Source organism: Vidua macroura, chromosome 26 (genome assembly GCF_024509145.1).
Source record: "Vidua macroura isolate BioBank_ID:100142 chromosome 26, ASM2450914v1, whole genome shotgun sequence".
NCBI lineage: Eukaryota > Metazoa > Chordata > Aves > Passeriformes > Viduidae > Vidua > Vidua macroura.
In genome coordinates, this window is record NC_071596.1 from 4,593,912 (window position 1) to 4,617,243 (window position 23,332).

Below are 23,332 nucleotides of genomic sequence, written 5' to 3' on the forward strand. Positions count from 1 at the left end.
TCCTTGGGGCTGTTGCACCTGATGGATCCCCCAGCTCCCTGACCACAAGAGCCCAGCTCCAGATTTGCTCCTGCCTGGATTAACTCCCTTCCCTCCCACCTCTCTCCTGCCAGCAGCCTGGGTGCAGATGGAATTGCCCTGAGGCCACCTGGCTCCTTGTACCTGCCTGGCAGCTGCTCTCCCCACACCTGGAGATCACCTGCAGCACAGGAGGAATGTCTGGGTGGGAGAAGCACATCCCCAGGCTCTACAGACACTGCTTAAATAGAATTTATAGCACAAAGGCACCATCATTCATCAGTGCATCAAGAACGAAGGATGGAGCAATAAAAGACAGGACAAACATTCCAATATTTTATCCACCCACCCTCCCTGGGGAAGACCAAGCATTTTTGGGATCCAGGTCCCTGTGTGGAACTAACTCCAGTGCCATTAATTCCTCTGTTTCTACAACCCCTGATGGATTTGGGGTTGGAAACCACACTGATGACAGTGTCCCTCTTTCTTCTTGCTGTGTCCACTGTCCCTCATGTGTGAGGCATGGAATACCTGAGTCAACAGAGATCCTCTCACGTTGTTTGATTTACATCAAAACATAAGGCAAAACATAGAAGAAGAGGTGTCATTTCAGTGTCAGTGTTACTCTTTTCCAGGAGAAATGTTTGCCACTGCAGCACAGATTGGTTTTTTCCACAGGAGTAACCACGAAATGAACCAATCACACCTGTTAATTGTAAACAGCCCAGAATTCCATACCCACAGTGTCCCATCCCTGGGAAACAAACTGAAAATAGAGGAAAACACCTCAATACAGAGGCTTATCAGGAAGAACTCCAAGGCACTTGCATTCTAGCAGCCATTTTTTGTTTTATTATTTAAAGTTAAGAGCGCTCATCAGCTCACAAAGGAACAAATCCCATTCCTGCAGTTTAGTTCAGGTTTCAGCCAAAAGGAAAAAAAAAATAGAAGGCAGCTAAACTAACTCTGCACTTTACAGCTCAATTCAAGTTAAACCTCCTCGCTTTATAAATAAATGTTATAGTTAACACTGCAAAATGTACTGGCAGAGCTACAATACCTTGAAGGGGCAGAGAGCATGGTTATTGAGGCTGATAAATACAAGTAGAGAAGCTTCAGTAGCACAGAGAGCGAGGGTGGGGCCAGGGGTCTGCTCTCCCAGGTGGACCTTTCCCAGAGCTCCAGGCAGCTGCTTTCCCCCCTCAGCTGTGCTTCCCGCCCTGCTCAGGGCCAGGGAAGGAGCCACAGGCTGCCCATCGCTGCCTGCACAAGGACAAACTGCTGGAAACTCTTTGTTTTCCACCACGGAGGGGGTCTGCTCATAGAGGCAAAAACTTGCCCTGAGACTACAGAGTTAAAAACAAGGTGTGTGCAGATCCTCATCAAAGGAAGGAGCTTGCCCAAACAGCAGCCAGGTGAGATTTCAAATTCCACCTTGGAAGTAGCACCATCCTCAGTGAAGTTACCAAAAAAAAAAAAAAAAAAAAAAGAAAAAAAAAAAAAAAAGAAAAAAAAAAAAAAGAAAAAGAAGACTCAAAGCCCAAACCAGCTGCTAAGAACCCACTGCATGAGCTTTCAGAATGGGGCAATAACAGAGCCCAAGCACATGATACTAAAACCTCAGAAGGACAAGCAGGCACCTTAAACTTTCATTTCTTGCTTCTTCCTTCAGCCCACCCTGGTGCAAACCCACCACAGACACTCACTTGCTTTCATAACCCCCTCCAAGCACCTCCACACTGCAGGTACCTCCTGGCCTAAAGGGCTTGCAAGAGCTCAGCTTTGAAAATAGTTCAAAATGTGCTGTTTTGGCTGCCAAATCGTCCACATTCACCCGTCCAGCTCAATCCCTGCTGCCCTCTGGAGCCAAAGCACGTACATGCTGGGAATGGAGCAGATGGGTGTGGAATGGACAAGCCAAGGGCCTAAACACCACATCAGGATCTTGTTCTCAAAGTAGTTTTTTCCTCCCCATTCATAAACTACAACATCTATGGATGAAACTGTATAACCAGAACTGACCTTCCTCTATCTTACAGGATTGGAGAAGTCTTGCAGCATAGATAGGGCCTGGCTCTACAAGAGAAAAAACATCCCAGCTTTATGCACAATCATGGAAATCTCAGGCCTTTAACACCATTTGCTACTTGGCCAACCAAGAGAGAGACAAACCCCATCCTCAGCACACCCAGCCCTGTGCCATCCCTGGGCAGAGTACAAGCCCCAGGGCTGTTGGGCATGGGCTGTCCCAAGCCTGACAGGAGGGAGGGGAAGGGATTAGCTGGAGGGTATTTCAATCCTCACTCACTTTCTACCTGTTGGGTGTGTGGGGTGGGAAGGGCCAGAGCACGTGGGGGATGTGTAGCTGCTCCAAAGCTGAACACTGAGTTAATCCAGCACTAACAGGAGAGGCAGCAGGTCCCAGGGAATCTCCATTTCCTTCCTTCTCAGGACACGATGGTGGCATGGGGAAGGGCAGGGGCTGTGGCCTCTGTGGACAGAGTGCACTGGAGAGAGCTGCTACCTGAAGGTGACAACGAGGGACAGCCATGAGCTCTGAGGCCTCCTCCTCCCCTGCCCCAACACGCCAGCTGGGTGGTGACAGATGGGGACAAAGCTCAGCACAGCGACGGCCCTGGGCACCTTGGCACAGCCAGCCCAAGCCCTCCAGCTGCACAACCTCAGCGGGGTGGGACAGGCTGGGGACTGTTGGCTGTCACGCCCTAGTGCAGCTCAATGAAGGCTTCCAGCTCCTCGGGGATGAATCCCTTGTAGGGAATCTTGTGCTTGTCCAGGGCACGAGCAGCAAGGCACTGGAGGGTGATGTAGTTGAAGGGCTGCATGGTGCTCTTGGTGAGCAGCTTCTCGTCCAGCAGCTCGTAGGCCGTCTGCTTGAAGGCGTTGGTGGCGTCCATGTGCGCCCCGGCCTCCATCAGGGCGCTCATGATCAGCGGGCAGTTGTTGCGGGCAGCCACGTGCAGGGGGGTGTTGTTGTCATAGTCCCGGCTGTCCGGGTCTGCCCCGCACTCCAGCAGCAAGTTCACCACGTGCAGAGACGGGAATTTGCCCACGGGGTACCGCCCCACCGTCGTGGTGTCTTTGTCCACGGCCATGTGCAGGAGGGTGAAGCCGTTCTTGGCACGGGGGCTGCACTTGAGCAGGCGGTAGATGGTCTGGCGTTTCTGGTGCTCCTGCTCCGGGGTGCACTCCACCTTCTCCAGCAGGAAAACCAGGTGCAGGATGATGGCCAACGTCTTGGTGAACTGCGCCGAGTCGGCCACGGGGTCCTTGCCGTGCACTAGGGCCCTCTCCACCTCCCGGACCCCTTTGCTCAGCACCCCAATGAGGTCGGAGAAGCCCAGGTGGGTGGCTAAAGTGCCTTTGGAACGGTCCTGGAGCACGTAGGAGTAAAGCTCGGCAAAGGAAAGGAAACTGCTGGCAGTCATGGGGCTGAGGGGCTCCAGGTTGCCTTGCTGCATGTCCAGGGCGTACTTCCACAGGTTAATGCAGCGCTCGAAGTTGCCGGAGTCGGCGTAGACGGCCCCGCGGTACCGGATGTAGTAGGAGGTGTCGGGGTGGGAAGGGCCCAGGATGCGCTCCCGGATCAGCAGCGCCTGCATGCGCATCTCGTCGGGGTCCGTGATCAGGGCTTCCAGCTCCTCCAGAGAGCTCACCTCCCGCGAGTAGTCGTAGGCCAGCACCAGCTGCCGGGGCTCGGGCTTAGGCAGGTACTTCCCACCCTCGCAGCGCAGCTCCATCGCCCTGCGCCAGTACTTGTGGGCTCCCAGCAGGTCTCGTTTCTTGTCCACAAAGGTGGCACCCAGCAGCTCCAGCGCTTCCACAGCAGCCTCTCGAGTGCAGAACACGTTCGGGACCTCGTCCTGACTGGAAGCTGAAGCACCGCAGCCCTCACAGCCCTCTTCACTGCAGCCCCTCTGATGGCTCCCACCTGAGGCGCAGGTCCCCGCAGCCTCGTCCTGCTGCAGCCCCCCCTGGATCAGGTACTCCACGATGTTGGTGTGGCCGGTGACGCTGGCAGCGAGCAGAGGGGTCATGCCATAGCCGTCCTTCTCCATGCGCGCCTTGGAGCGGAGCAGGAGCTGCAGGATCTCCAGGCTGCCCGACTCAGCACAGTCGTGCAAGGCCGTGTTTCCCTTCACGCTGCGCCGGTTCACATCGGCCCCTTTCTCCAGCAAGTACCGGGCGATCTCCCGGTGCCCTTTGTAGCAGGAAATCATCAAGCACGTGTGGCCGTGCCGGTTGGCCACCTCCAGGTCGGCCCCGCGTTCGCCCACCAGGTACCGCACGATCTCCAGGTGCCCATCGAAGCAGGCGGCCCGCAGCGGGGTGGAGTTGGTCAGCGTGGTCTGGTTCACCGAGGCGCCGTGGTCCAGCAGGCTCCGCACCACGCCCAGGTGCCCCGCAGCCGAGGCCGCCCACAGCGGCGGGGCCCCCTCGATGGTCTCACCGTCGAAGCTGACGGAGCCGCCCTCCTCCACGCGGGCCCCGCAGTGATCCAGCAGGTACTCCACCACCTCCAGGTGTCCGTGCCGGGCCGCGATCAGCAGCGGGGTGCTGCCGGCCCCGGGGCCTCCCCCGCCGCCGGGCCCCGCCGTCAGTGCCTCCAGTTCCTCCCGGCTGCGGCTGCCCAGCAGCTTCTGCAGCAGCTTCAGCTTCCCGTCGCGGGCCGCATTGTACACGGCCGTGCGCAGGTCCATGGCGCCAGCGGCCGCCTCCAGGCCATGGACCGGCGGCGGCGGCGCGGCCCCAGCGCGGCGCGGGGCGGGCGGGGGGCGGCGGGACCCCCCTGCCCTCAGCGCGGCGGGACCTTCACCGCCCGGGCCCGGCCGCCATCTCAGGCTGCGCCGCGGAACAAAATGGCGCCGCGCGGGGCGGAGCGGAACGCGCGGTGGATGACGGGAATTGTAGTCCCGGGAGCGGCACTGCTCGCCCAGCGCCGCACCGTGCGCACTCTGTTTCCCAGAAGGCAGAGCGGATGGGGGGGGAGAGGTGGGAAGGATGTGCGCCCTCTCCTTGCGAGGCATGCTGGGCAGTGTAGTCTCCTTCGCCCGCTGCGGGTAGCGCCGCTAACGGGATTTCAGCAGCGCCGGGACTACACTTCCCAGTGCGCCCCGCGCGGGCCAGGCGCTGTCCAGGTGTGTCTGTGACTCCCGGCGTGTGCTGGTTTCATAGCGGTTTTAGTTCTCTTAAATTCCTTCATGTTACGGCACTTCAAAACACAGCGGCTGCACAGCATTAATCTGACGTGGTTTAATTGCAGGTTTTACGAAGTCATAATGTCCTGAGCTGTCACGGAGCCACAGAGGTGACGCAGGCCAGCCCATGGGATGCAGTTTCCTGCCTAGGAGGTGGCAAAGCCTCGTCCCCACCAGCGAACACAGATTTATTCTCTCCAATCAGGTCCAATTCAATCCATTAGGCCCAGCTCACTCCATCTCTGAGCGACAATACCTGCCCTGAGTGAGGGAAAACACTCAAGCAATAAATAGCTCAGCTTAGATGAGCAAAGCTTTACTCACCAGAGTCTATTTTTAGGGCATACGTTGAGTTTAGGTGTCCCTAATCTTTATACAGAGAACTGGCACAGGGTTTCTCCCATTGTATTTTATTTATAGCTGGGTTTCTCTTACCCAGGGAAATAAGCTTAGTCTCATTATTTCCATTATTATTATTCTGTCTGTCATGATGATTATTATTCAGTCCATCCACCCGTTTTAGGTCTTGTCTGGAATTACACTGGATTATCCCACTGATGCCTGTTGCCTTCACACAGAATATCACTTTTGTTGCTAAGAAACTGCTTTTGCATAACAGGCAGCAGGAGCCCAATTTTCACTTCAGCAGCTTCTGAAAGTCCCCGGGAGCAGCAGCAGCTGCTCCTGGAGCAGAGTGTCCGTGGCAGAATTCCCACGCCAGGTCTGTGCCCGGGGATTGTTCCCTGTGAGGCTGGGATGGAATTCCCAGAGCAGCTGGGGCTGCCCCTGGATCCCTGGAAGTGTCCAAGGCCAGGCTGGACGGGGCTTGGAGCAGCCTGGGGCAGTGGGAAATGTCCCTGCCATGGCAGGGGATGGAACTGAATGGAATTTGAGGTTCCTCCAGCCCAAAACTTCCTGGAATTCTGTGACACAGCGACTTTGTGTTTGAGAAGAAAAGGGGCAAAGGTCCCTTAAAACATCTGCAGGGTGTCTGTGCTGTGCAAGGGCAGCTCCCTGCACGTCGGGGCAGGAGGAACCAGGGAATCCTTGAGCTTGGAAAAGCCCTCCAGGATCACCAAGTCCAACCTCTCCCTCAGGGCTGTGGGAACACACAATTCTGGGCAGGAGTCCATCATGTTTTCACCCAGAAAAAAAGGCCCACGAGTTCCATTTGAACACTCTGGGTGTGACAGGGCATTCCTGGGCTGGGAATGTCCAACCTGGGAGTGTCCCTGTCCCCGTCCCCGTCCCCTCTGTGAACAGCCAGTGCAAACCCCCAGCTCCCAGGCTGTTTGTGCTGCAGGTCAAGGCACAGACATGGTGACATTTCCTCTCCCCGCTGCCTCTCGTGTTGCCATGGTGACCAGATGCACTCGCTCTTTTATCTGAAGTATCTATTAACCAAAGCTTCCTATTAATTTCCCCTCCATAGAATCCATTAGGAATTCACCAGAACACCACACAGGTTTTTTTAGGTCCCAAACCCAGCTCAGAGCCCGCCCCTCGTTCCTGGGTAGGCTCTGAGACATTCGTGGGGTAAAGTGCAGCTGATGGAAATGGTTTTTCCATTAATAAGAAATTTCTCAGTAATGAGGGAATAAAGAGCAGGAGGAGAAGTGTCACAGCAGCCTCTCCCTGCAGATCCCTGGGTGTGGGATGTGCTGAAGCCTCAGGATTTCACCCCAAACCTTTTATAGACCAGGGCTCCACGCCCAGTCCAGCCTGGCCTTGGGCACTGCCAGGGATCCAGGGGCAGCCCCAGCTGCTCTGGGCACCCTGTGCCAGGGCCTTCCCGCCCTCCCAGGGAGGAATTCCTGCCCAAAATCCCACCCATCCCCACCCTCTGGCAGTGGGAGCCATTCCCTGTGTCCTGTCCCTCCATCCCTTGTCCCAAGTCGCTCTCCTGGAGCCCCTTCAGGCTCTGGATGTGTGGCTGCTCCCCCTCTGCTCTGTGCCATCCCTCTGGGGGTGCCAGGGACGTGTGGCTGCTCCCGGGGTGCTCCTGCTGAGCTCCAGCTGCTGCTGCTCCTCCCCGTGCCAGCAGCAGCTCAGGAACGTGGGTGAATCCCCACATCTGGGGCAGGAATGAGGGGCTGGGACCCCCCACATCCCTCCCCTACAGACCCCACGGGGGACACCTGTGTGGGGTTTTTGGGATAACACAGAAAAAGCCCCAGAAAGAGTTCTGGGAATAAGAGCAGAGTTAAAGCCCCATGGGAGGAAGAGCAAATAAAAAATGAGACGTTGTGACAGGGCTGCCAGGCTGCGTGGCAGGAGGGTTAATTTTTTGTGAAACTGCCATTTCATATTCCCTTTCAGACAAGCTGAATTACACGGTGCTGCCTGCTGCAGGAGGAGCATAATTTCCCTCACAGAAATAATGACAGGGTACTTAAAGAGCAAGTGAATGGATGGCTGAAGTACTGGGCAGAGACTTCAGAAATCCAGGCTGAGCCCTCACCTTTACAGAAGGCTCCTTTGGTGACCTTGGGCCAGTCATTTAATCTTCCTGTGTCTCGATTCCCTGCCAATAACCCAGGAATAATAACTGTTCTCTGTCTGCCTGGCTTATTTAGGCTGCAAACTCGGAATTTACAGCTCGTGTTTGCTCTGCTTTGAAGCCAAAGAGCTTCAATCCATGCTGAGGTGTGTGGGACAACCACGGTGTACAATGTGGAGAATAACAAAGGGCTGGCATGGATGGTTTGGAACATCCTCAGTGTGAAAGGCTCCAGAATTCCTAATCCATGGCTCCCCATCTCTTCCCTCAAAATATGGAGAAGTTTAGTGCTGTACTAAGAGTTCCAAAAGCATCAAAATAATTTAGGAGCAGAGTCCATGCGGATTTATTGAATCCCTGAGTTCCTTCTGAAGCAGAGAGTGGATAATTTAGAAACCTGCAGAAATTTCCTTTGTGCTCAGTCAGGACTGCAGCAGCTCCTCAGGTTTTTCAGTGTAAATTGAGGTTTGCAGGCTCCTGTGTGCCCAGGTTTTATCCATCTCCAGCTTTCAGCAGTTTGTGTGATTTCCTGAAGCCAGGAAAGATGGGTCCCTGCTCCCAGAGTGATGAACACCAGATTGTCTCTACAGTTAAGCAATTTGCTGTACAAAGGCAACAATTCTAAAAATAGGGAGAAATGGCACCCTGACATTAGCAGGAACGATGACCCAATCCCCACCTTGCTGCAGGGCCTTTGTCCTGTAACTGCCTCCATCAGCAGGGCTCTGATGACATTATTTTCTGTGCTTGTGTGGGGCAGGAGGCCGTGGGTACCTGGGAGGGAGGATTTTGATCAGCCTGCAGAGGATGAACACGCTGGGGAGGCTTCTGGGGGAACACTAAATCAAAGTTTCATTTACATCAGACACCAGCCTGGCCATTGCAGCATTAGTGGCTGCACTGCTGCCCTCGAAATTTTGTGTGGATTTAATCTGTCAGTGGGGAAGAAAAGGACAAGGAGGACAAAGAGTTGTCGTGGTTTATGAAGCCGGGATCTTTTCTTTCAGGCACCATCAAATGACAGCGATTTGTACAGGTTTAAAACTCTTCTGGCAACAGATTTATGGCTGCACCTGGATCCCTGGGAGTGTCCAAGGCCAGGCTGGACAGGGCTTGGAGCAACCTGGGATAGGGGAAGGTGTCCCTGCCCGTGGCAGGGGTGGCACTGGGAGAGATTTAAGGTCTTTCCAACCCAAACCATCCTGTGATTCCTAAATCACATCTGCCATAGTACCAGTGATGTGGACAATGCTGAGCATGGTAAGTTAAAAAAAAAATAAGGAAAAAGAAAACTGCTCGACAGCACGAACAACCCAAATTATTAAAGATATTTCAGTGCTTTTGCCACTGGCCTTGGCAGGATTCAAGAGTTTCATTTTCACACCTAAATACCTTTGAGAATGGAGGCTCTGAGTGGTGTTGAAAATTTGTTCTTTTTATATTTTAAGGCCCTGTTGGAAGCAAAGGGCTCAGCTCTCCAAATAACTCTGCCAGGCATCGAAGTCCCAGCAGTGTCTGAGTGCCCTGACCCTGCTCTGGTGTGTTTGGGATGGGTTCCTTGGGTCCTGTGCTGCCTTCAGCTGGGGCACAGTGAATTTCCTTCTCAGTGGCTGCTCTGGGCTGTGTTTGGGTTTGTGCTGAGCACAGGGCTGATAATTCAGAGATGTTTTTGTTCTTGCTGAGCTCACTCAGAGCCAAGGACTTTCCTGCCCTCGTCCAGCCACGCTGGGGAGGGGCTGGGGGTGCCTGGGACTGACCACAACTGACCCCAGGGATGTTCCAGACCACAGGACATCATGCTCAGGATATAAATAATATTCCTTCATGCCAAAAGAAGGAATTGAGGGACATTTAGACTGAGGAGCAGAACAAGCCACGACAGGAGCTCCAGCACCCCAAAACACTTGCACACCTGGGCCGTGGCAGCCTGGGCTGTATGGCAGGCTATGATTTGTTGTCACCTTTACAAACACAACAACAAAATCACTAGTCTTCCACACAGAGCCAGGCCAGGAGAGCAGCGCTTCCTCCTCAGGGACGTTCTCCTGCACGTCTTCTCCCAGCATCCTTCCTGAGCTCTTCTCATCCTGTAATCCTTGTTCCTGTCACTCCTTCAGGGATGGATGCTGTCCTTTGCAGCGTTCCTCCTGAGACCACATCAAATCTCCCCGTAATAATCTCTCCAATTTGTGCTGTTCCCTTGAGTTTCTGCTCCATTTTCTCACTCCAGAGACTCTACAGGGACATCAGGACTCAGCAGGGGCTCCTCTTGCCTTACCCTGGGATAAACTTCTCCAGGAATGCTCTGTCAACTGTCTGTGTCCCAGTTGTATTTGACTACAATAAGCAAATGCAATATATGCTGGGGAACACTGGAGAAAAGGACTCTGCAAAGAGAAAGATAATGATAGTGCCAAGTTTCCTGGAATCCCACTGAGAGGCTGATTTAAGCAAGGAAAACAAACCCCTTTTGCTGTTCCCTTTCTCTGGATTTGTTGATGAGCAATCTTTGGTTCAGGTCCAGCTTTTCTTTCACTGCCCAGGTTTTCTCTGTTAATCCCTCACATGGATGAGGTGTGGAAGGACAGTGCTGGCTCACACCCATGGGAAGGATCTGACTTTATTCCTTGTCCAGTAGAGCTTTACTCACCTCAGCCTCTTAAATCAGGCAGGGAACAGCCTCTTCCCATCTTCACCCATAGCTGTTATGGATACTTTTGTAAGCAGGTGAGGAAAAAAGGGAAAGAAATAAAACCATTCCTCAGCAGCCTTGGCTGCTCCTTCCATGGGAGGATGAAGAGTGTGCAGCTACAGGAGAGGGTTTGGGTTTGCTGCTGCTGGCAGGGGCTGTGCCCTGTGGGAGCTCATGGGGAGCAGTCCCATCCCTCCCTCTCCTTTTTTATAACATATGTGCTTTCTATGCACACTTTATTCTAACTCCAGATGGGTGTTTCAGTCTGGGGATTTGTGCTGCTCTGAGATAACAGCCCTTTGTGCTGGCCTAGGTAGCAGGAGTGTTTGTGATAGCTGGGGCTGATACCAGGAGATGTCCAGGTGGTCTCATTTAACAGGGAGCATTAGTGATACTGCCATTGTCCAGGAAATCAGATAAAAACGGGTCCAGGTGTTACCCAACACCGTGTTTGTGTAAGGACAGAGCCAGCTGCTGAACACAGGGGGATGTGTTCTTGTACAAAACTGCTGTCACCCCAAACCTCCCGGGTAAATTTTAACCAGGAGCTGAACTTGGATGATCCTTGTGAGTCCCTTACAACTCAGGGTATTTTGTGATTCTAATCTGAACATCAAGTGGAACAGTAGTGAGTATGCAGTGAAAACATGTGGGGGGTGAGACAATATTTAGAAATAGAAATTCGGTACGATTCAGTCTTTGGCCCAAGTTAACTGGAAGAGAGGGTAAATTGTAAAGAAGAATGAATTTGAAAGAGAAGACAGTTTGGGAAGTGCTAAGCTGGACTGGAATTCCAGGTGACCAGGATACTTTTCAGTCCTTGTTCTGGGACACAGCTCCACACAGAGATTTACCACAAATCATTGCCAGACAGTCAGGTAAAAATCAAGACAGGAGACATGTGAGCAAGAGCTCCTCTCTTGGTTTCACACCAGCCATTCCCTGTTTAGAGTGAGGTGTTAAGTAGGAAACATAAATTGCAGCTCGGAGGCAGGTGAGGTTTTTGTCTAGACTGTCTCTGTGGGGCTGTATTTCTCAGTTTGGTATTTGTCAGGAAGGGATCTGCCACTTCTGCTTTCTCCCAGAGCTTTCAGGGATGTGGCTCCTTGTACTGGGGGCAGCTGGACCTCACCCCTCTCCCCAGCACTGAGAGGCTCCTTGGGAATTATTTCTATGGATGGGAGCTAAACTTAGCTCAGAACACGGGAAAAAGCCTGTCTGGAAAGAGTGGGGACTCTTGGCCTCCAGCTATCTCCAACCAGGCTCATCACGGAGAGATCCCCAGCTGCACTTCCAGGCTGTAAATTAAACAAACAGAATTTCCTCTACACCAGACCACAGGGAGGGCAGAGAGAACAATGTGGCCTTATTGCTGTTATTTCCTTTGGTTTCAATCTCTGTCCTCTGCCCCCCACCTCCTCCCCAGCCCCGTGTCTCCCACTTTACCCGATTTGTCATTTATTACCGTGCTTTAAAGAGAGGCAGGGGGAAAAATGCTCAGTGCAAATTATATTTTGAGCTGTTGTGCTTTGCCTCTTTGGTGGATAATAAATCTCTCTGGCAATGCTCCTCTGTATAGGATTTGTCATTAAATGCAATTAAACAAACCCTGCAGGTGTCCATGATCAGGCCTGCAGCAGCCCATTCACAACTGCAATGTTATTATCAGCCTGACAACAAAACACCAGATATTTCCTGAGCTCCTCTGATCGATGAGCTTGCCTGATTTGGAACTGGAGGGAGGAGAGAAGGGGGACCAGAGCGGTTCAAATGCTCTTTAGACTTATTGATGGAAAAGTCAAAAAGCTGCTCAGCAATCAGAGGGAAGGTGGAGAGAGAAAAGGGCTGAGGGACAGAAGGGCTAAAAGGGAAAAATGAGAGGAGTGTTTGGGAGTCAAAAGGCAGAAACAAGGCGAGTTATCACATGGTGCCCTTCCGCCCAATGAGTTGGTTAATGCACAAGACTGGAGTTTAAGAGGCAAGAAGGATATTTCAGGGATGATTCTATGGCAGCTGGGCTTTCAGTGTAGTGATGTAGCCTCCCTGCCCAGTTGGCACAACAATTCCTCTCACCCTGGGACAGGACTTGACTGGCAGGTTATCCTGTTGTCCAGGGATGTCCGTCTGTCTCCACAAACTGTAGCCAAATGGTTGGATCAGACACCCAACTAATTTCAAACCCCACCTGGAACAGTCCATGGAACTGGACAGGGCTTGGAGCAACTTGGGATAGTAGAAGGTGTCCCTGGCCATGGCAGTGGTGGCACTGGATGAGCTTTATGGTCCTTCCAGGCCAAACCATTTGGGATTCTGTGACTCTCTGAGTGCAAGTTCTTCCCTATCCTCATTCACACCCTGAAGCATGTCCTGGCACAGCTTTGGGAAGCTGCAGAGGTGCTGCTGACAGGACTTGTCCAAAGCAGATGCAACAACATTCACACCAGAATTGCTGTGTGCTCTGACAATCAGGAACAGGAAAAAATCTCCTGTGGTTTCTCTGAGCCATCCCAGACAGCCTGTGGAGTGTGAAGGTCAGGGACTCACAGGGGACTGGCTGCCGTCAAGTCCAGTGAGAGAGAAGAATTTGCCAACGCCAGTGGAATTTTTCTGCCTGACTCGTTTGCTCAGCTCAGCCTCGGGGTGCTCTCGGGATGAACCTCTGTCCCCTCCTGTTCTCACCCCAGGAATCCTGGTTCAGCCCAGTTGATTCCGGGGCACACATGGAATTGCAGTGACAAGGGACAAAATCCACATTGCTGTTCTAGTGCCACCTAAACCAATGGATTTTGGGGTTGGATAAGGGGAGTCAAGGGTATCAGTAGTGCCTATGTAGAGTTTAAGGGGTGTTTATTTACTCCTACAATAAAAAGCTTTTGCAAGGGTCTTTGACTTAAGTTTTGGAGCCTCATCTGTAAGGCAAATGGCCTGGGACCCTGTTTGCTGCCATCCGAGGTCACACTGGGACTGTGACAGAAGGAGCCAGGAATTCTGTGATCAAGCCATGGGTCTCAGAATGAAAATATCCCTGAAGCCTGCACCTAGATCACTCTGCAGCACTGGTCTCTGGCTCTCTGGCCCTTGTAAAAATCCATGAATAAAATTTATGAATAAATGTATTTTGCATGGCCTCTCCTACAGACCGTGGGGACATCTGAGGTGACACTGGGTCAGAACATCTGGGAGCCATGGATGTGGGCAAAGCCAGCATCTTTACTGGAACAGGCATTGCCCCACTCCAGTCCCTTCCATCTCCCTCTGCTCCTGCCTGGACTCCGCTCTCGGCCCCATCTGCCAGAACCCACAACCGCCTGTGAGTCCCTCCCGCGGTGCTGCGAGGTTGGCGGGGCGCTGAGGCTGTCACACAGGGACCTGCTCTCTCCTGGCACAGAGGGACAAGAGCCGGCACGTCCCAGGGCCAGCCCGAGGAGCCGGGGGCTGCTAATGAGCGTCCCTGGGACGGGGCTGAGCGGCGTCAATGAGCCGGGGCTGCTGCGAGCAGCGTGCGGAACTGCGGATTTCCACCCCGGGAGCAGCGGGGCCGGGGCCGGGCTGGTGGGGAAACCCCGCCGAGCTTCCATCAGCGGCTGCGAGAGCGGGGAGGGAGCAAATTTAGGGCAGGATGGAAATGCACAACTGATTGGATCGACTTCAACAAACACCTTTCCCCCCCCCGCCCCCTCCCTTTCTTTCCACTTCTCTTCCTCCCCACCTCCAGCAGCTCCTCTCTCCGCGCTGCTCATCTCCCTTTGTGCACCTCTTACCCGCACTCTCCTCTCCAAACAGGTGCAGTTGCCACTCAATAGACTTTAATTACCACTTCAAGGGCTCTCACCGGGGTCTGCGGGAGGGTGGAGATGAATTTTCCCGAGGATTATGCGTGTGGCTGAGTTCTCTTCAGTCAGATGGTGATACTGCTGCCAGCCGGGATCCTTCGAGAGATCGGTTCTTCGGTTCTCTGTTCGTGTTAACAAAAAGGAAAACTGCTGCTGAAGGGAAAAAACAAAAAAACAAAAAAAAAACCAAAAAAAAAAACCCAGCCATTACCTGGATTAATTAGCAGGACAGCAAATGGGTCTGGAGAAAACATGATAGAAAATTTACAGCCCAAGAGTCTCAGCTGGGCTTCCAAACTATTATTCCTTGCAAATCAGAAGTGGAGAGCTCAGCATCTCAGAAGATTTCTGTGGGAGACTGGGCTCTAAAAATACAAGTTGTTTTTAACCACTTTACCTTATTTTTTTTTTTTTTTTTTTTGCTCCGTGCTCTTCCCATCACGGCTCACTGGAGAGAAGTGCTGTTAATGCATCCTGCTGGGACCCTGGGGATTCCTCCCAGGGAACGTGTGGGTTCATTCCTGGCTTCAGCACAGTTTGCCTGTGATGGAGGAATTATTCCCAGTGTTTAACTAGTAACATAACATTATTTTTATTATTAAGATCCTCTTCAAAAGGCACTCCTGGAGAATGCAGAGCAGCTTATGCCTGTCAGGACTGCCTGGGATTGTTTGCCCAGGATGTGAGTGCACACTTGTGGGGATGTACACAGAAATTTGGATGTGTGCTCCTCTGTGCTGATACATGCAGAGAGGAGCTGGGAATATAACAGGATCTTTTGGGACAAGGGAGATTTCCAAACATTTAAAAAATAATTTATTTCACTCAACATTAACATTTCTAATTTTTTTCATAAAATGAAATGTAGGAAGGAGATTTTTATAGCAAATTAAGCAACATTTTGTTCTGCTGCAATTAAGTTTGTTTTCCTAAACAAGAAATTCAGTAAAACTGGGGAAATATTGCAGCCAAATGTGCTTTTGCAGATGTGTTTTCCATGAAACATTTTGCCTAGCTCCAAAACAGCTGGGTATGGGCAACATCTGAGGGGGGGGGAAGGGAAGGGAAGGGAAGGGAAGGGAAGGGAAGGGAAGGGAAGGGAAGGGAAGGGAAGGGAAGGGAAGGGAAGGGAAGGGAAGGGAAGGGAAGGGAAGGGAAGGGAAGGGAAGGGAAGGGAAGGGAAGGGAAGGGAAGGGTCTAATGGAATGGTTCATGGTTGGACTCGATGACCCAAACTCAATGGCTCTGTGCAATAACTCTGGAGAAAGAGCAGAGTGACCATAACACACCTGTTTCTCCTACAAACTACATTATCAACCTTGAGGCATCACCTCGGTCCCTGGGAATGTTCTGTTCCTCTTTCCTCAGGCTCGGGATGGAGCTGTGCCCTGATAAGTGAAGAGGTGGAAGACACAGGGCCTGAGATGGGAAAAGGAAGTCACAGGTTCCCACTCACATTTCTCAGGTTCTCTCCTTCTCATGTAACAATTCTTTCAGCTTCTATGATTTAAAATCCTTCATCACCTCTTCCTCCCACCCTTCCTTTCCTTGTGCATTTTGATTTCCAGGCCCATCTACCACATGTTTTCCTGCCATTTCTGCAGGACTGGGATGAACATTGATCACAGCCATCTCAAGCCCATCTCTCATTTTTCCCAAAGAGCCGATGAAAATGTCACCCATGAGATAATAATCATGTTGCTTACATCCCTTAATTGCTCTCAAAGTACACGTCGAGGCTTCAGAGCCTCTTTGAAAGGCAGGTTCTGGCCTTTGGCACATTATTGACAGGCTGTTGATAAGCCCCTTTGTTGAGAAGCAATTTTGTCCTTTTTCCTGTACAATTTTTTGGTTTTTTTTAAAGACAGCCCTTTCAGAGAGAGTATATTTTTAAAATAGAGCTGAGCTTTGAACAAACAGGCATCAGAGTTATTCCCGAGGAGCGGTGGCACACGTGGGAGAGGAGAGCTACCAGCACACTTCGTGCAGGACTCTGTACAGGAAATCAAACTGAGATGACAAATGGCTTCATCCTGGTTGCTTTTTAGTCCTTCCCCTCTCAGACCTGAAAATTAGATGTTTATTTGCAGTGTATTACTAAAGCATTGGACATCTTGTGTGTTCTAGTGGATTGTTCCATGGTAAACAGGAGAAATTGGACACTTCAGCCGTGCAGTGACTCATTTGTATCTATTAGTGATAATTCTTAGGGGTTTTTAATACCTGCTGATAAAAGTGGACTGAGATTTCCCCATCACAACCTCCCCTCCTGCTCTCAAAAGCTTTGCAGGTCTGGAACAGGGACAGAGCAGAGCCAGGCACACACACAGAGCCTCCAGCAGCAGTGCGGAGCCTGTGGCTGGTGCCTGAGCAATTCCCACCTCAGCTGCTGATTCCCAGAGGACACACAGGCTTTTAAGTCACCTTGTTAACAAAGATTTATTGTAATGTGCCCCTGAGGTGAGCCAGGGTCCTTCTGGGGCAGATGCTGTGGGTCTCTCTCAAGGTAACCCCACCACAGCCTCTGGCACAGCCAAGCTCCAAACTCCAAGACAGCTTCCAACACAACCCTGAGCAAAATCCCCAGGCTCTTTGCAACTCAACCCCAGCCCTGAGAGAAATTAAATTCTTTCCTTTCTGAAACAATGTCCCTTGGAATGATTTTGCCCTTAATGAGCCCCGACTGGGCTGCTGTGTTCTGGAGCCACTGGTGTGCATGTTAACGAGGAGCTCTCTCCGTGTGGAAGTGTGGAGATGGCTGGCCCTGTAATGGGAGTCTGTTCAGCATCCTAAGTCCTGCATTAGGCTGTGCCTGTAGGAACCCTGGGATGTTCCACAGAGACTGCCTGAAGGTAATCATCTTTCCCATCCTCCTGGCTGTCCCTAACCCAGTGCTCAGCTTGCAGCTATTCCAGGAACCGCTGCAGACATGATAAAGTTTAGCCCCTAATGCATTCACCAGCAACAAGGTGGGGAAAGTGCCCGTTGATTTGGGATGGAAAGGGAAAAGGCAAAGGGCTGTGGTATCCAGAGAAACTCCATCTCACTGGGATTTGGGTCTTGAACCCTGTGAGGGACTGGGAGCCCTGGAATTTCATTGTTTTCTCTGAGTGGGTTCAAACCATGAGCGATACTGAAAAAACATCATCTGCCTCAAATTTATCTTTGAGTCATGCTTGATTCAAATGATGCATCCCAGTACTTCCCATACCAGAAACCAATTTCATACATCACATCCACTTAAATACACATTGTACAACAGGTATAGGTACACACACACATTTAGATTCATGTGTTACGTGGAATGAGTCCATTCTTTAAAAATCCTGGAAAAGGAGCTCTTCCAAACCCATTCCCTCATTGACAGACCAGCAGAAAGATATAACACTGCTCTTCCTGGCAATTAATGTTCCACCCACCTGTGCAGCCCCTCGTGAGGTCACGTAAAACCTGCCCAGAGCTCCAAGCCCACCTTCGTCAGCACTGGGTGAGAACTGCTGAGATAAAATGTTGTCTGAATTAGATGGGGAGGATTAGAAAGGTGATAAAAGCTAAGCCAGGGGAAAATCAGATGATAAATAGGTCTGGCAAGATAGATGGATAATCTTCCTCCCAGGCCAAACCTGACAGGATAATCACCTTTTTCTGTTCTCTGGTTCCATTTGCTCTCAGATCACCAGAGCTTTACAGATATCACTGAATTTGGTTTTCTGCTACCCTGGAAATGGGGATGACGAGGTCTGTCCTTATGGACAAGGGATTTGAGGTGCCTCATTTAGGAATGGCTTTAGGTTTCAGATGAGGATTGCAAAAATCAGTGAAACCATTGCCTTTTCTCAGTTTGTTCCTCATCCCTCGCTGTGCCTCGGGCAGGGCCGAGGAGGAGCTGGTCAAACCAGAGCTGCAGCCACCTTTTCCCAGCTGAGCCAGAGTGGGAGTCAGTCCTGTCCTGTCCCAGGGCTGTCCCTGTCACCAGCAGCTGTCACCAGAGCCAGGCACTGTGCAAGGGCACAGCTCTGCTGCTGCTCCCTGATCCTGGTGGGATCTGGGTTCAGCTGTGCACTGTCCCCTCTGCTTTCAGGGTACAGATTATCTCTGAGCAGATCTAAACAACCCATTGGAGCAACTGAAAACTCTTTAAACATTCCCAGCTCTTTCCCCCTTGGGAAAGGGTTTGTCTGAACTGGCCTTTGCTCTCCTTGCTCCTGAGAAATTCCCATTGCTCCTGATCCATGCAAGGTCAGAGCCTGCAAAGCACTGCCCTTTGCTGGAGCCTTTGCTCTCCAGATGGGGACTCCTTGTCTGAGGGGAGGAACTCAGGGTAAGTTTTCAATCTCTTTGTGGCATTGATTTCTCCATGAACATTCGACTGGCAACACAGAGCAACGGAATATTTGATTAGCCAGAATTACAGACCACAACATTAATAATTTTGCGAGCTGCACTGAAAAGATTTGCACTTGTTCTCACTGGGAATGGTGCAATTTTCTCCTTTCTAAGAGAAACTTTGCTCTAATGGCAGGGTGCATTGTCATCCCACAGGAGCAGGTATTGACTATTGCCTCTGATTTGGGGGGGCTTGAATCCTTGCAATTTTCATCTGGGCTGGAATCTTGTAGGTAGACTGTTCATCATGGCTCTGGATTTTCAAAAGAAGTTAGCAATTTTGGACACCTTATATTTGTGTTTGAGACACTCTGAAAGGGACCGATTACAAGAGACAGGTGCTTAGAAGTCCCTGAAAATCAGGATTAATTGGAACATGTCATGCTGGGCACCTGAAAACACTAAAATGCTTTGGAAAACCACAGGGGAGGGAGTTGTGTTTCTGACCATGACTTGGGAAGAATGTACAGCCTTAAGTAACACAGAGATTTTTGCATAACATTATGGAAACATCCTTTAATCCTCAGTGCAGCCAAGTGCTTGACTTTAGTTTGATTCCTGAGGGAGTTCAGTGCTGAAGTTTGTGCATTTGTATTCTCCTGAAGTGGAGCCTGACATTGAGTAAGCTACTGTAGGTTTATGAAAAATTCTGAGTCTCCAGATTAAAATAAATCAAAAGGCAAAGTTCTCTTCTTGAGGACACACAGGGTTTGCTGGCTTGCTGCAGGTCCATGTGGTCACCTGCAGAGCCATGTGTGCCATGAAAGATCTTTTCTTTGCCCTTCCTAAACCCCTGAGCCAGAGTCCCAGAGTCGGAATCTTTAAGTGCTGAACGCACACGGAACACAATTTCCATGTCCCAAGGAGCTTTAAGGTCCCCTCCAACCCAAACCATTCTGTCATTCTATGATTTGGGTGAGCAGAAAAACCAAATCCTTTGCTCACACTTCCCCGAGATCTCACTCTGGCCCTGAACTGTGGCCTGAAGCCTGCAGGACTGGGCTGGGTGTAGGTGGGGCAGCTGCTGTGTCCCCAGTGCAGCGTTTGAGAGAGGCTGGAGGGGAACCCCTGCAGGTGTGTGGGGCAGAACAAATCCCTGCCAAAAGCACAACAACCTCATCCTGTTTATCCAGGCTCAAAAGCTGTTGCAGGTCTTGTGTCTGAAATCCACTCTCTTTTTCCTGCTGAGATTCCCAAGCACCTCCCAGTCTCCCAGCTACTACCAGATGCCACGATTGCAGTGGAGTGGCAGCAACACACAGACAAATATTTGTGCAAGGCACAGAGAGCCAGGAGCCTGGAACATTGTCTGTGTGCTGGGAGGGGGAGAGGGCAAGAAGGATCCTGCCTTTAACAGGCTTTATTTCTATTGAATTTTAAACAACAAATATCTGGATGTTTGTATGGTGTTTATTTCTAGCAAAATTTCAAATATTTCCTTCCAGCAGGTGACGTGGGACCCTCCTGCCAGATTCATTTCCAGTTTACTCATTTTGAAGAATACTTAAAGGGTCAGGAATTAAATTTGATTAAGTTCAGACCTTACCCTGAGTCCCCTGTTCTTCAGAGACCTCTGGGTTGGATCCATCTATGAGATCTACAGAAAATTGTCAGTAAAAAATAAAAGTGACAAAATATACCCTGAACAAATGGAAATGAAACTTTGATTAAGCAAGACTTCACAATACAAAATTTAGTTAGCTTTGAGGATATGATATAATCTGTTCTGTCCTACTATTTTTTCATATTAAATATGAAATCTGATTAGGTAATTTCCCAGAATGTGGAGATAAACCCATAAAAGCAGGAATAGGTATTTGGTGCAATATAATTTTCTGGCTTCTTCTGCATGGCTTTTTGGGGCAGGAGGTGAAGAATATGGGATTTTCCCCCTTATTTTACAGCTGAACTTCAAGGAGAAAAGCCTGATATTGGTGTTGCCCAGACTGAACCTCAGCAGTTGTTGCATTCAGGACAGATCAGTCACTGTGTGCACACAGAACTGATGGGAGATGTTAGAAGATTTATAGAGAGATAACAAAGATATCTCTCCACTCCAGTTCCACAGGGAAACATTACCACCCTTACTTTGTTCAATGTCTATAAAATATGTCTAAAGGCTGTATGAATATTCAAGGCCTGAAAGGAAATAACTTTCTTTTCAAGTGCTTTTCTTCTTTTTCCCCCAAAAATATTTAATTCTGAAGTAAAAAATAGGAGTTTCCTTAAAATGGAGAACAGCTTGTTTCCTTTTCCTCTCAGAGGCCAACATCACTCAGGAAAAATACAAGTGTAAGGACAGGAGATATGGCCAGGCTGAGCCTGGATTAAATCACCTTGAGCCTCTGTTCAGCAAAGTGTTTAAACACACATTTAGCACAGCTGGGGGGGAATTTCCAACAAACAGGGATTATCCCAGCTTCCAAAAATGGAGATAAAACAAATGCAGCAAATCACTTCAGCTGGCAATAGCTCTGTGAAATGCTTCATTTCCAAAGCGCTCAAACACCTGAACATTTTATCTTTTTTATTTTCTCTTTTAGATCCTTGGTTTAATAATCTAAAGAGAAAAAAATGTTTTATTGCAGCTTGAGACTGAGATAAATACTTTGTTGTATTAATTTTGTCAAAATTGAAAACAAAAAACAACCACTTTATTTAATTTGATCATACTCAATTTTTAATTTCTTTTCTCTGGGAGGAAACATTTTGAGGAAAAATTCACTCTGATTTAGCCATCGAGCACTTCAAGATAACACAATCTGTCAATGGACCCAAAGTGTGCCACTACTGCAAGGCAGATTTTGAGTAGTCAGATGGAATCAGCCATGGAGGAAAAATAATTTCAAATAACTGTTCATGAAGCATCATCTCCCAACAGTATGTTGGTGAAATGTCCTGTTTCTCCTACACACTAGGGAATTTTAAGAGCAACTTTACACATGAGCTACCAGTCAGACACATTTTCAAAACAAGAGTGTTGGGTTTTCCAGCATAAAGCTTTGATGTTGAGTAGATGGGAAGTGCAGGTTACATTTGGATTCATGTAACCATTCCGTGCTTCCCAAATGTTTTCATTCCCTGCCCTACCCGAGGCTGTGACTGTGTCTTACCTGAGGCTGGCAGGGATGTTTGGAAAACGCATCCATCCCACCGTCCCTTCCCACCTCATGCAGCCCTTGGCTCTCAGCCAGACCCCGAGTCCCTCCCGAATGTGCTGCTCGGGGCAGTGGCACGGCTCCCGGCCCCTGTGCGTCCGTGTCGGGCAGGGCTGGATGGGGACGCGACCCGGGCATCCCTGTCCGGCACCGGGTACCTGCGGGCAGGTGCCCGGGCTGTGCCGCTCCCCTGCCTCCCCTCTCCCGCAGAGATCCCTCCGGGCTGCACTCACCCCGGCCCCAGCGAACATCCAGCGCCGCCTCGGTGGCTCTGGATGGGCGGTGATGTCCCGGGAGAATCCTGCCCGCACCCGCCGGTTCCCGGTGCCGGGCTCGTGTCCCGGTGCAGCCCCGCCTGGGAGGCGCCGCCGGGCGCTGTCCGTGGTGCTGATCCGCGGCCCCTCCGCCGGGATCCGGTCGGGTTCTCCCCTGATCGCCCCGGCCCGCCCGCCCCGGCTGCCCCCAGGGCCGAGGGGAGAGCGGCGCCCCTTCCCCCGAGCGCTCCCCGCAGCCGCCGGGTCCCTGCGCCGGCGGAGCCGCCCGGCAGAGGCGGGACCGGCTCCACAGGTGGCCGAGGAGCCCCTCGCAGCGTCCCCCCCGAGCCGCCTCCGCACCTGCGGGGCTCACCTGTGCCTGGGTCACCTGAGCGGCGGAGGGGCCGGGGAAGCTGCCCTGCCTCTGCCTCGGGGTTTTTATGGGCCGCCGGGGGGGCGGCGGGCGGAGCGCCCGGGCGGGGACTCCGCGCCTCGGCCAACGGCAGCGGCCGCTCCGGGCAGCTGCGGCAGCATTACATCATGGGACCGCCCGCCTTCAGTGTAAGAGTCTCACCGGCGCTCGGCAGCGGGGGCACACGGCAACAGGTCCGTCCGGGGAGCAGCGAGCCCTGGAAACGGGGCAGAGCCGGCGGAGCGCGCTCCGAGCTCTCCCTTGTGGGGAGAACAGCGGGGACAGCCCGCAGGGAGAGCCCGCCTGGTCCAGCGTGAGCACGGAAGCTTTGCTTTGTGCGTGTCACTCGCTCCGGCTTCCCCAGGACCAAACGCCACCAGCCTGTCCTCTCCATCCTGCCGCAGTGTCCCTCGGCCTGGGGGCTCGCACCCGCTGGTTTCCCACTCCAGCCGACGAGCCAATCTTCAGCCCTTGTCATCCTGTTTTCGGGGCTGGCACAAACCCCAACCTCCATTTCTTCCCAAACCACCAAACTGAAAGACAGCCCAGATCTGAGTACCTGGAATCCGTTTGGATCTCTCCTGTTTCCAGAGCAAGGAGGTCAGACAACTTTTCCCTCAAGTGTGCCAAGAGCACAGCATTCAGCACTGAGAACAAATTTATTTCCTAACCCTCACCTCCAGAAACACTCATGTTCCTGGGTTTGACTGGGGGATGTCAGCAGGGATGGGTTCGAGTTGCACCTCTAGGATAGAAAACACACAGGTTGCAGACACCAATTTTTCAAGACTGCCCTAAGTTATCCTAGATGGTCAGCCTGTTGAGTAAAGCTTTGTCTTCTGCTATATCCTGTGCATGGGATG

At 51.4% G+C, this 23,332-nt stretch overlaps 1 protein-coding gene and 1 long non-coding RNA gene across 2 annotated transcripts; one reads left to right on the plus strand and one right to left on the minus strand.

Moving 5' to 3' along the window:
* Positions 1–847: 847 nt before the first annotated feature.
* Positions 848–4,824, minus strand: FEM1A (fem-1 homolog A). The gene is made up of 2 exons (XM_053999142.1): positions 2,327–4,824; positions 848–2,094 (listed from the first exon to the last, which is right to left on the minus strand). Exon 1 carries the CDS (start codon positions 4,734–4,736, stop codon positions 2,742–2,744), a length of 1,995 nt encoding a protein of 664 aa, XP_053855117.1. The 5' UTR covers positions 4,737–4,824; the 3' UTR covers positions 848–2,094; positions 2,327–2,741.
* On the plus strand, positions 4,453–5,553 carry LOC128819190 (uncharacterized). The gene is made up of 2 exons (XR_008440668.1): positions 4,453–4,541; positions 5,300–5,553. It is a non-coding gene; the product is annotated as an uncharacterized LOC128819190 (long non-coding RNA).
* Positions 5,554–23,332: the final 17,779 nt, after the last annotated feature.